This window comes from Cyclopterus lumpus, chromosome 15, assembly GCF_009769545.1.
Source record: "Cyclopterus lumpus isolate fCycLum1 chromosome 15, fCycLum1.pri, whole genome shotgun sequence".
Classification (NCBI taxonomy): domain Eukaryota; kingdom Metazoa; phylum Chordata; class Actinopteri; order Perciformes; family Cyclopteridae; genus Cyclopterus; species Cyclopterus lumpus.
Window position 1 is genome coordinate 10,277,986 of NC_046980.1, and position 13,474 is coordinate 10,291,459.

Here is a 13,474-nt window from a genome sequence, read left to right on the forward strand (position 1 = left end):
CCATGACTTTGACCTTTTTATGTTAGCTATTTCTATCTATGTTTGAAAAATAATACAATGAATGAAACGCAATACATCAGTATATGTCAAAAATAAAACTAGCACTGATTCAGAATTGTATTGTTTACCTTGATGATGAGAGTGAACCGTTGATACAAATCCCTGCTGATAGGCTGCAGGACACGCAGCTCTGCAGTGGTTCTATTTAGCGAGAAATACTCTGGAAATGTGACGGGATGACCTGCAATAAAGAATATAAATATTCACAGATTTGGATTTAGTGCACTTTATGACAACAACAAAAACAAATGAACATCCCAAAGTCAAGTCAGACATCAGACGGGTAAAATCTGTCAAGATACAGGATGAACCTACCAACCAAGATGTAGTAAATGATTCTAGGTCTGTCTGATGGAGGTTGTATGTTTCTGTCCATGTCCACGGCCCCGATTGCAGGGGTCACATTCAGTGGGTTCAGTTTGCTCTGCAACAAGAGGAGGGGGAGTCAGTCAACAACACAGTAAGACAATCAGATGCAAACCTGTTTATTTTCTGCTGACTGTGAAGGTGTAGCCCGCACAGATATGTCTCCTATGAGAGCATGATTATGCAGAGACATTTTAGTGCCTTATGAACCGGAGAATTCCACTCGAATGGATCTCATCAGCCCTGGTAAACATATTGTGTATATATCAATATTTTGGTGGTGTATATATCACTTGCAACTGTGCTCCTCTGGATAAAAACAGCTCTTTAGAGAAACTTCCCTGGACCCTCTTCCTAGCTCATTAAATGGTGTTCTGCTTTTGAAGGGAATGAGAGGAGCTGCTGCAATTGGGCATCTTTAAAGACTGAATATTAAGACTTTTAAAAGAAACACATAGAATTTTTGCACTAATAACAATACTGATATCTTAAATAGCTGGATTGGGTAGTATATTCATTGAACAAATCCAGTTTCCAGTTAATTTATACCAATGCATTTACTTGTGAATGTATTTTGTTTTACAAAGTTAGAATACCTTACACATTTCTATGTATAGAATGCAGTTCATGCATAATGCATGATCTGCATTGCATCCCTTCTTTTTGATATCCAATTAAAGAACCACATTACTTCTGTAGGCCAGTAATAATCATTAGCACAGTAGCGCATGATTAGGTTATTTGATTAATAAGCCAGTGATATAAGATATATTTATCATATGCATACTTATAAAATGCCTAATAGAGTTGCACATTGAGGATAATCTGTTGTGGTGCTGTAGGCTACTTCCCTGCTCATGCATACTCAGACAACACCAGCACTAATTGCCCAGCTCTGCCTCTACACTTTTGCACCAACATATGGCTAAGTGGGAAAATGTTGAGCACGTCACATACCTCTCCTCATGCCAAATGCCTCAATATGGCTAATACAGAATAAGTGAGTATGCTAAGAGGCCTGCGCTAAACTTCCTTAGCATAGACAGGCACATGGCTACCAGCTCTTTGGCAGGAAGAATCCATCCCTGAGGGGGCACATTTATATCCCTCAGCTCTGGAGTAATCCTTACTCCCCTCCCTAATCAGCCCTCTCGTTTTTACAATGTCTGGAGGTGCGCTAAATCAAATCCCCCTAGCTCTGCACAATGATGATTAGCTATAATACCCTCCTCCAGCAGTCATTATCAAGGGGACTCCAGAGCCCACATTATATCCCCCCAGGGCAAAAAGTAAATACAGATCAACTTAATAATGCCTGTCTAGCCATTGTGATTAATTACAATACACTCATCAATTATGAGAAGACAAATCTCCCCGTGGACGGATATGTTAGCATAATTGTTACACTGCAGAATGGAGAAAAATCCAGCAAAAATACTGACTGAAAACTGCAAAGTTACGAAATGAATTAATGTTTAAAGGAAAGTAAATCAAGACTCGTGTCCTGAAACAGACGTAATACACAAACAATATTTTGGAAACACTCTAAATGTAAAGAGGAGACATCCTTTTGGGAGCAATTGAAATGTATAGATTAAAAGGATGTAATATCAACGTCGGACTGTATTGGCATGAAGTTTTGACAGGATGAAACCAAGCAGGGTTTCCAGGGTAAAAGCAGCAAGACAGGGGAAAAAGGGCAACATTTTCTCACACTAATGAAAAAGCTTTGCTTTGTGCACCCGGTACTCCCAGGTCCTGCATACTTAGCAGTCTGTAAACCTTTTATCATAAATTATACATTACATGGGCAAACTCTGAATGGAAAGTCTGGACAAACAACTGTGACACACTATGGCAGCTCCTCTTCTCTCGCTGTAGTCCTCCATCTACAACCTTTGATTTCCTCAACCAATCCAAATAGCTCCCGTTGTGTCATTATTGCAGGCATCTGCGTTTGTACATTTTGTCTCAGTTCAATTAAATTCAGTTCTACATATTCGAATGACGTCAACTCGTACATCTAATCCATGCTTGAGCAGAATTCTAAGCTATGTGTCTCCTATAGTTTCATCACATTTCAGTTTGTGGTGCTAATCAAACTATAAATTAGTTTTTCAAGCTCCAATTAACAAAAACACCAAAATAAATCAGTGAAATGCTCTGACATCACAACAATACTTTCACACGAACAACATATGCTTGTTGTTAATCTAAAAGTATCATGTTATAGTAATTATTTTCTCGGTTTCAAGCAGTATATAATAGTGCAACGACTGCAACCCTTCCTGCTTTGAAGACACTGAAATGCCAACCTCAATCCAGTCCAGTCCAGTAAATCCAATCAAATCCAATCCAGACTTCTCCAGTCCAATCCAATCCAATTCAATAGAGTCCACTTTAGTCTTGTGTAGTCTAGACTGCTGATGAGGACTGTGTTATACAGTTGGAACCCCAGAGCAAGCAAGTAAGTCGACTTTTTGCTGTTCCCAGGTTCTAGCTGGGCGATATGGAGAAAATCAAATATCACAATATATTTAACCAAATACAGCGTTACAATATTGGGATGATATTGTAGGGTGGACCATTGGTGCTTTCACAAAAAATATCTATGCAATGAGATTATGTGAAATAATTATCAGGGATGTGGAGATGACTAAGTGAGTAAGTTCAGAAAACGCATCACCTTACTGTAATGTAGCCATTAAAACCTGGAATACCCAACACTTATGCCATTTTACAAAATCCAAACTCAATGACGATATCTAGATGAGTATTTGGATATAATATTGATGTATTGCCCGGCCTTATTTCAAGGTCAAGTATAAACTGTTGAACTCTGAACTTATATGAGAAGTCCTCGAGGTGCTCTGAACAATGGAAGGTTTACACATCTACAGTTCCAAGGCAGCTGATCAGACTCGATCTTCTGATGAAGACGATGTGATATGATAGAAACCTCCAGAACAGCACCTGGATAGCCTTGATGTGACATTGTTTCAAATACAATAATTCAGCAGTCCAGTTTAGTTAATATCCGATCAGATATTGTCATACATATAAAAAAACACAGTATATATAGATGATATAGACGCAGATAAACTGTTTATAGATACCCATATCATTTCTATTGGTGCACCACCTCAGCCTCTTTATCTCATCTCCCTCGAATTTTTTCTTGCTATGTGAATTTCAGTAGTGTTTGGCTGTCATCCCAGGTCAACTCAGCCTTCAGCTCTAATTGCTGGTCCAACAGACCAGAAAATGCCCCTGGAATAACCATGCTGAGACTCAACAGCAAAGGCAAAAACAAGTTGAAAGCAAACAGGTAAATAGGCTTTTTTTCATGCTGGAATAGTTTAAACATTTGTTGTACACACGTATCACACATAATGATTCAGATGTGTGATACACGCGGGATGACTGGAGATAAGAAAACGAAACCCTGCGTGCGTCAAATAACAAATATGCACATACTAATAACAGGAGGAATTATGTTAAAATGACCTTGCGGAAGAGCAGCGTGTTCACAGTTGCCTGTCTGTCTGGTTCTTACCGGTTCAGTGAATTCAGGGATTGCAACACGATAGGTGAGGGGGTTGCAGTCACGGGTGTTGTTCACCAAAATGCAAGGCAGGAACATGGGGCCCAGGTCGTCTCCGTCCAGAACATCCACAGTCAGAGTCGTGGTGGCAGTTTGCCTGTTGGGGGGATATGGAGCGCGGTCCTGCAAGGTGAAGAAACACTTTCAATTTCAAGCTTCAAACTCCCAGATGATTTGTGCACAATACTACGACACACTGCTCGAGCTAAAGTCAGTATAACATTTTAAAACCGCGACAGATCTGTGCAGCAATTCTTGAGCATATATTACAGTTGTTTGCCATTACGGAAGCTCACGGTCATTTATTCATTGTTTTTAGACCTCATTTGTATGGCTTCAGGAGAGGGTACTTGAACACATTTTCTTGTGCTTTACGTAGAATGGGATTTAAATATTTTCTGCATTCGAAAAAAAATGAAACGAATAGTCATTTTTTAATGTGCTGTTATGACAGCAGACCATCATCACTTCTAAATAACCCATTTGTTATCTCAATGCGAATAATGAAAAAATAAGCAATTTGAAAAATATGTCGGAGGAAACAAACAAATGACCTTTTTTACTACAGTATCAACTATTTGTCAGCCGCATGATTTGCTTCATGTTTTGCTACATAATATATTAAAATGTATTTAAATGTAAGAGATGTTATGATGCAATCATTAAACCCAAAATCCGACCACTTCAAACCAGATAGAACAGTACGACTCTATATTCTACTTAAACATTCATTCTTATGACAGACTTATCTACATTAAAACATGTCTTTTTAGCAGCTATCCTTAACTATCTGCTGCTTCCCAGAGTTGTACCATGAGAAGTGAGCAGCACAGCCCTTTAAAGATTTGCACTGTTAGTGTAATTGAACTCTTGACACAAGCAGCACAGAGTTCTAGTAAAAACCATGTCTTCTTTCTTTCTCTACTCTGACGTCCTCCTGCAAGAGAACATAAAAATCTCCCTGGAGGACCTCTTGCCAGAGTAAAGGGTTGAGTATGTTGTTCCCTCATGCAGGAAATGGAGAGAATAGGAGATGAACTGCTAAATGCTTATCTGTCCTGCAGTGCTTTCTTTTTATAGTATAGGATGTAATATTTGACCACAGCTTGTTAAGGTAAATTATTATGCTATCAGTGACTGGGAAGTGATTCTAATGATGTGAATTATAATAATTGTTGTGAAGAAATGTTCTGCATATTGAGAATCGCAGCTTTAAATCAATGAGGTTCTGAAACATCCAACAGCTTCTATAGGAACGATGAACTCTTGAATCCCAGCCTGGGTGTTTGTCTATCCCATCCATCCATTATCACCCGCTTATCCGGGGTCGGGTCGCGGTGGCAGCAGGTTTGGCAGGCCGACCCAGGCCTCCCTCTCACCCGCAACACTTTCCAGCTCATTCTGGGGGATCCCGAGGCGTTCCAAGGCCAGCCGGGAGATATAATCCCTCCAGCGTGTCCTCGGTCTTCCCCGGGTCCAGTTGGACGTGCCCGGAAAACCTCTAATGGGAGGCGTCCAGGAGGCATCCTGACTAGATGCCCGAACCACCTCAGCTGACTCCTTTCGACACGAAGGAGCAGCGACTCGACTCCAAGCTCCCCCCTGATGTCCGAGCTCCTTACCCTATCTCTAAGGCTGAGCCCGGCCACCCTACGGAGGAAGCTCATTTCGGCTGCTTGTATCTGAGATCTCGTTCTTTTGGTCACGACCCAGAGTTCGTGACCATAGGTGAGGGTTGGAACGTAGACCGACCAGTAAATGGAGAGCTTTGCCTTCCGGCTCAGCTCCCTCTTCACCAAGACGGACCGGTACAGCGCCTGTTTTACTGCTGCAGCCGCACCGATCCGCCTGTCGATCTCCCGTTCCACCTTACCCTCACTCGTGAACAAGACCCCGAGATACTTGAACTCCTTCGCTTGGGGTAGGCAGTTTGCCCCCACCTGGAGGGAGCAATCCGCCGGTTTCCGGCAGAGCACCATGGCCTCAGATTTGGAGGTGCTAACTCTCATCCCTGCCGCTTCGCACTCGGCTGCAAAACGCCCCAGTGAATGCTGGAGGTCACGGTCCGAGGAGGCAAACAGGACCACATCATCCGCAAACAGCAGAGAGGCGATCCCGAGACTCCCGAACCGGATCCTCTCCGCCCCCTGGCTGCGCCTAGATATCCTGTCCATGAAGGTCACGAACAGGACCGGTGATAAAGGGCAGCCCTGGCAGAGGCCAACACCCACCGGGAACGTGTCTGACTTACTACAGAGGAGATGTTTGTCTAATTGAAGTCAAATTCTTGGCCAGTGGCTTTGCGGTAGCTCTCGGTCAACGGACATTTACTGCCTAGTGGCTTAGAGTAAGAATGGAAAAAATGCTTAAAAGTGCCTTCATTATAACTCATATGGACATCATCAGGATGACTTGTTTTACATTATTTTTTGCAGACAAGCTGCCCCGTGAGAGTGTGAAGGAAAATTCCCTCCCTCAAGTAAAAATCCATAATTATCGATCCATAATTAATTCTGATTTGCTAAATTGCTCTGGTGAATACAGATTACAGTTATCACATAATGTCTCAAAATCAGCTTCAATCACTTTTAATGAAAGAAATAAGTAAGTAGTAATGAAAGCCTGGAGGGTTCAATTATCTCTGCTTGATATTTCTGACCATAAGCGATCTCTGAATTAGTTATAGTTAAATGGGAGTTAAAAAGCTTATTTGTGTGATTCCCTAACACTGAATGCCAACTGAGACATCTCTAATTACGTCTTGTTAATATGTGAAAAAGGAACAATAATCCAAGTCGTGACAGGTAAAACTAATACAAAAACAAAAGTATGATTTGCTAAATGATGACCACATTTCTGGAAAAAAAGAAGACTTGCTTTAAAAGTAGACTCAGGAATAGAAATGATGCAGTATATTGACTTGAATCCATTGAAGCAGCAAACTATTGACCTCATGGTAATCGCATGTGCGCCCTAAAATAACTGAAAGATCTGAAATATGGTAAAAAAGACCTTAAGTGATTCAATTCCTTGCTTGAAGAAAAATTGTTGATTTCAGCCGCTGCTGCTGCTGAATAAAAAATATTAAACTTAATCTTGAGATAACGGCTTATTGGCGTTGTAATTTCTTTACATTAGACAAAAGGTAGGACATCAGAGTCCCTTCATAACGTGTTGGCATTGAGCACTTACTGGTCTTATCACAAGACTAATCAAAAGTCACTTACATTGGCTTGGACCAAAACCAGGTAGCGAGTTCTCTCCTCATAGTTTAGCCTCTCTGCCAGAATAATGTGTCCTGAAAGGGTGTTAGCAACCATCACTGTTCTGTTCGATGCCTGAAAGAAAAAGAGAGTTGATATGATAAGGTGGACGAGAGCAATAAGTCATGACCCTTGAAGAAATGTACAATGGTGTAGAGGGTGTTTATCATGGCGTGACTCGTCCATATACCGGGTCATTGGGGTTGTAAAGGATGCCGTATTCTATATGCCCATTGGGCCCGTCGTCAATATCCGTCGCTCCATTTCTTCCTGAGAAGCCGGTGAAAATGGTCGTTCCAACTGGTGTGAGCTACAGGACAATATGAGAGTGGGGAGAGAGAAATGTCAACCGCTCAAACAGAGTACAACATCTACTTACAGCAGAGAGCCTGCCATGGATACACCTATTACTGTTGCCACCCCAAGCCCATTAGTACACAACAATAATAAAAGAATCTAAAAGAGGGAACGTTGCAGTCAGCAGCAGTCTTACATGCTGACAGAACAACACAAAGTAAGTATGAGAGCCCTCAGCTCTGGTCCACAGGACCAGGCAGCGAGCGGGAGTGCTAGTTCAGGGGGAGAAGTTGACAGCAACGTAGAATGACTCACTACACTGCTGGGGCAGCTGCTCTGGCTCGGGTAGTAACGCACTGTGACAGGAACTTCAAAACATGCAAATTACACAAAGTGTAAACAACGGAGACAAAGTCCTGGTTGCCGAGAACTCAGCTGGGAATTATCTCCTAATCTCAAAACACACGAGCTGTAAATTCTGAAGATTTGATGAATTGCAGGTTTGTTCTGGAGGCAAAAGGAAAAGGATTGTGTCTCGTCTTGCGCTCGCAAAATAACGCATTTAAATGAATGCGGAGCGGGCTGCAACACAAATGATGCGAATGCTCTCCTGACCTGCCGGTGTGCATGAATATGTACTGGAGAGATCAAATGTACAAACTTGAGAACAAATAACAAATATGTTGACTGTGATGTCTGAAAGGGTAAGTGGCACTTGGTTTACACAGCCACAGTGTTCTAAAAGATGAAGATGTTATTTAAATGATCAAAAATTAAACATAATAATGCTTCGTCAACAACAACCTAACTAATAGCTGCAGGCAGTCCTCAATAACTTTGAGTCAACAATGTAATTTTACTCTTCAGGATCATGTTGACTCTCAAGGATCATGAGTGTGATATGAATAATTCAGACTTTGGTGACCACATTGGTAGTATCTATATATATATATATATAAAAAAAAGAGTCTGAGGCAAACAGCTATGCATGCCACTTTGCCCTCATTTGTGGATCTGACTCGGGGACACCGAGATGAATGGGCTATAACTAATACTAATTGTCACTGGAATTAGCTCATTTTTCACAGTAAACTAAATTGGTCCTTATTAACATAAAAATTCTGCACACAGTGTCTGGATCTACAGGAGTCGCTCCCTTACCTCGTTGACGGCAACATAGTAGCGTGGCTGCTGAAAGCGAGGGGTGTTGTCATTCATGTCCCTCACAACAATCCGCACCTCGTGGAAAATGACAGTACCAACCAGCTCATTGGTGCACTGGACCTGAACCACGATGGTGGTGATGTAGTTGGGTGGCTGAGAGACAGAGAGAGAGACAGACAGACAGACAGACAGACAGACAGAGAGAGATCACTGTGTGTATTGGTGAACTGTATTTTGACATTGAATTTATCCAGACTGAATCGACTTCAGTCTGGATAAATTGGTGGAAACAAATCACAGCTATTGTTTTGTGTGAAGCCCGATTTCGCTTTTTAAATATATAATGCAATAGATTAACTAAATGTCTGATCAAACAGAGCTGCCATGTTCTGTTTAAAATGTATATTGAACAGCAACAGCTTGTGTCACTGCCACCACTGCTTGTCAGACATCATCAGCTTCTCTCTCCCCCCCATCTCTCCTTCTCACTTGTACCGGTTTGATTCCCCATGTGCTCCTCCCCTGATGTCATTTCTCCTGTTAATTGGCCATATAGCTAAGATATTCCCATTAGCAGCGTTAAATATAGCTCCATCCCCATAGTCCATATAACCTAAGCACGCACTTCAAAAACAGCTTATTTCCCACGGCAGTCACAGCACTTAACACCCAGTGAACCCCACACCTCACAGCCTGTACTGTACCATTTAAACTGATCTGTATGCGCTGCAGGTTTACTGGGTTCCCTGGAGAAGTGAACTGAACATATTACATACAGACACAGTGTCTGCATTTATTCATTCACTTACTATATTTAGCACTCAGGGTTAATTAACAATCTAGCCTGAACCAATGCCAACTTGGAGCTACATTACATCTACAATATGTTCTCTTTGTAGCTAAACAACTGTAACATCATGAACTATAATAATAATAAAGAGTTAATACAATTAAAGTAATGGCATGTTAGATTTAACACCTTTTATTATCCGTTTACTGTTTGTAAGCATGAAAGATGACAAACAACAAAAAAAAAGGAGCATCCTGCTGTGTTGCACATGTGATAAACGTGCTTGCTGGAGCACTCTGATTTTATGGCATTTTAACACCATATCCAGGTTACCATGTGTGTTGGTGCGTCATCATCAACTTAAGTTAGTCGGTAAAAAAAAAAAATATATATATATATATATATATATATATATATATTAAAAATACCAGAAAGCCTCATTTGAGAAATTTTGAGCGAGCTCTAAAATATTTTAATTGTTGCTACCACTTCCTGGAAAAACAAGTATTTCCTGTATAGACTCCTGAAATAAATAAGATTTAGAAATAATTAGGCACAACAATGTGTGTCTAATTAACACCATGCTTTCTATTCCTGCTGTAGCCATCCACATTAGCCTCAGAAATGATAATAATGTTGACTAATTTGTGCATTTAAACGGCCCTGGTAAAAAATAAATGTGAAGTAACAGACTATATGATTACAATTAAAAGGATACTGTGTGCATACAACACTTGATCATTACCATGAGACCAATGACCACAGGACATGATTAGCTTGTGTGAAACACTGTTCTCACATGTATTCATAAATGATGGATATTAGATTGACTTAAAAACACAAGTGTGACTTTCCTTTCCCTGGTTTCCACACTCGTCCAATCCTTAGTCCTGTACTCACGTCTCTGTCCAGAATGCGCCCAGTGCTGTTGAGGTAGAGCCTCTGTCGTGCTGGTTCCAGTATCACCCAGTAGTTGTAGTTGTCGAGCAACGTCAGTGAGATGGTTCTGCCGGGGTCTTGGGCACGGCCATTTATCTGCATGTTTTCCACCAAAACTGTACCTGTGAAGGCAGAGTAGTCTTTACTTAATAAATGGCCCTCTGGATGGAACAATAAATATGTTTTCAAAAAAACCCATGTTAGGCACTGACAAAATGTTTTATTGTTAAAAAGGAAGACTGAAAAGCAAATGCACTGGTTGATGACGGTCATATTATTGACACAAAATCAATAGAAATGAAAAGAAATTGAAGCTAACTTGAATAAAAGGTTCATAATATCAAAAGTTTTTTTCTGTGGTATTTATCTTGTTTGGCGTTTCTGAAAAAAGATTATTTAAATAACGTGACTGTTAGTCATTACAATTTACTCCTGCATTGACCATTCAACAACCCTAAAAGAGAAGAGGAATTAATGCCTCAGATATCTGTAGAATATTCCACATCTTATGTCAGCAAATCTCAAAAAGTGATAACTATCATCCTTGAAGGCACCAACACTTTCTGGTGTATATTCCACAGCTTTCAATCAGTGGCTGATTACATTCTCCCAAAGCCTGTTTAATCTGAGGATTGTTTTATTCATTAGTGGCCAATTAGTTGATCTGCGAAATAACTGGGGGTTCATTCAAAAAAAGAAAAAGCCAGCAGGAGCAGTGATAAGGTTTTTCAATTGAGATCAGTGAAGCAAAAAGTAATTAAAATCCAAACTTAAGTAAAAGGTACAAAGGTACTTTGCTGGAAAAGTGAAAAGCCACAGAAAAATCTTTCTTATTCTATCTTTCTGGAGCAATTTGCAATTACCTCACACATTCAATTCAATTCAGTTTATTTTGTAACCCCCAGAATCACAAATTACCCTCAGAGGGCTTTACAATCTGTACACACATGACATCCCTGTCCCAGGACCTCACATCGGATCAGGAAAAACTTTCACAGGGAAAAAAGGGGAGAAACCTTCAGGAGAACAACAGAAGAGGATCCCTCTCCCCGGATGGAGAGAAGCAATAGATGTCATGTGTACAGAATGAACAGTGTTACAGAGTTACAACACATTCAATGAATATTACAGAAATTATGAATACTGAATATTAGGCATGGGCCACGATCCAGATAATCACAATCCATGTAAACAGAAGGAGGTAGAGATATATATCATATATCCTGGCTTGAAAAATAAACTAATGGCAACTACAGAGTAAGCAATTCAATTACCAGACACAGAGTAACATGTTATTTCCAATCACAAGTATATTCGGATAACACATATTCAGTGCAGATATACCGTAAACCGAATACTTTTTATATTTATAGCACCATGGCAGGCTAAACCATGTAAGCAAAGTTAAAAACACAAGTTAAACCGAGTTCTTGTTCTTTATTTTATGAATTACCTGAATTCATCGTTACATTCACACATATTTCACATGTAATCAACATACCTAAAGTGAGCTGGTGATAACTCAAGGACACGGTGTACACGTGTGTGTGTGTGTGTGTGTGTATATATATAGAAATACTGTGGAAGAAGGTGGTGGTGATTTAATGTGATATTTTAATTACTGCCCTTAACATCTTGCATTTCATCCTTTCATAGAGTCACACTGATGGAAGTGTGATATAAGCTTTTGCCTTGTAATTACAATACCTACTCTATTATAAGTGTGTTCACCTTCTGCAGCAGTCAGGGTTTGATGCATTTGCGTGTTGTGATCACAAAGACCTATAATTATCTGTCTTACTTGTGCCAAACTCTGTCTGAAAAATGGATCTCCTAAGAATTTAATTTAAAAGTCAAAAGACCACCCGGTTGCTTGTTCATTAATCTAAAACACAGCTTTTCTTTAATATATTTGCCTCAGTAACTTGAGTGGTGAGCTACATCCTTTTGAAACTCTCGGGTCGTAAATTACATTGTTAATAATATTACAAGGAAGGGCAGAGAGAGCCTTCTCTCCTTCTCAAGTTAATTGAACTTCAGCTTTGTTTTGCATTGATGGTCAATACTCCCACTGTTCCAGGCATTTCCTCCCTCAATCTCACAAAGCATAATTGTTGTCCTCATCAGTCAATAGGATGCCAGAGTCCGTCAGACCTGAATATGTACTTCATGTCTAAATAAATAAAATCCCTCTCCCTTTCGTTGCCCCGGGCTCGTCTCTGGTCAGAGGAGCCTCTGATCTGGACTTCACAGTGTGGACGGACCCCACAGAGACCACACAGAGGGCTTACTTTTATCCCACATATCAATACAGTTGGCATCCGTAGATGATGGCAACAGATAAGTGTGGAGGCCTGTTTCTGATAGGGCTCCAGGTTTAGTATGAAAAAAAAATTAAAATCGTTGCATTAAGCTGTATTGGTTTTAGCATGAAATGTGCCTCGAGTTTAATCCAAGATCGTAATTCATAAACGCTTGAGCGCCTCGGTAGCCAAATGTTTACGGTAGCACACCGTAATACAATGTCCAGGTTTGATTCTACATGATCTTTGATGCACGTCATAGCACTTTTTTCTCTCCCCCCCCCGTCTCGAGTTTGCCTTTATGCTAAAGAAATAAGTGGGCATGATAGAGTAATACCAAACAGTTAACACATAACACATAACTACATACGTAAAGATACTATTGTTTCAAATGGCAAGAAACAATGTTCTTTACAGCATCCTTAACAGGTGTTTAATGGTTCTCTCGTCACTCACTGTTCCCGTCATGCACCATTTGAACCTCTCCTTCAAAAGGTTTGCACTTGGTCCCACTGACTCTTGTACCCGTCTCAAAGATCCTTTTTGGTGTGGGCAAAAGTTCTGGAGGAAAGTAGAGATCAACGGCCCTGTGTGAACGTTTCCATCTGGTTTTTAAAGTCCAATCAATTAATGATTATGAAACAAGAAGAATAATCCGTTTCAAGTTATTACATCTTTGTGCAATGCT

At 40.4% G+C, this 13,474-nt stretch overlaps 1 protein-coding gene across 2 annotated transcripts in view; it reads right to left on the reverse strand.

Annotated features, from left to right (window-relative positions):
- LOC117744319 (protocadherin-15-like) overlaps positions 1-13,474 on the reverse strand; it is a 190,660-nt gene that overhangs the window by 87,973 nt on the left and 89,213 nt on the right. For both annotated transcript variants that reach the window (XM_034552518.1, XM_034552517.1), the window contains exons 5-11: positions 10,445-10,605; positions 8,752-8,907; positions 7,484-7,603; positions 7,258-7,368; positions 3,983-4,153; positions 376-484; positions 129-241 (exon numbers count right to left, since the gene is read on the reverse strand). In XM_034552518.1, the coding sequence (XP_034408409.1) occupies positions 129-241; positions 376-484; positions 3,983-4,153; positions 7,258-7,368; positions 7,484-7,603; positions 8,752-8,907; positions 10,445-10,605 (941 nt within the window). The remainder of the gene's footprint in view (positions 1-128; positions 242-375; positions 485-3,982; positions 4,154-7,257; positions 7,369-7,483; positions 7,604-8,751; positions 8,908-10,444; positions 10,606-13,474) is intronic.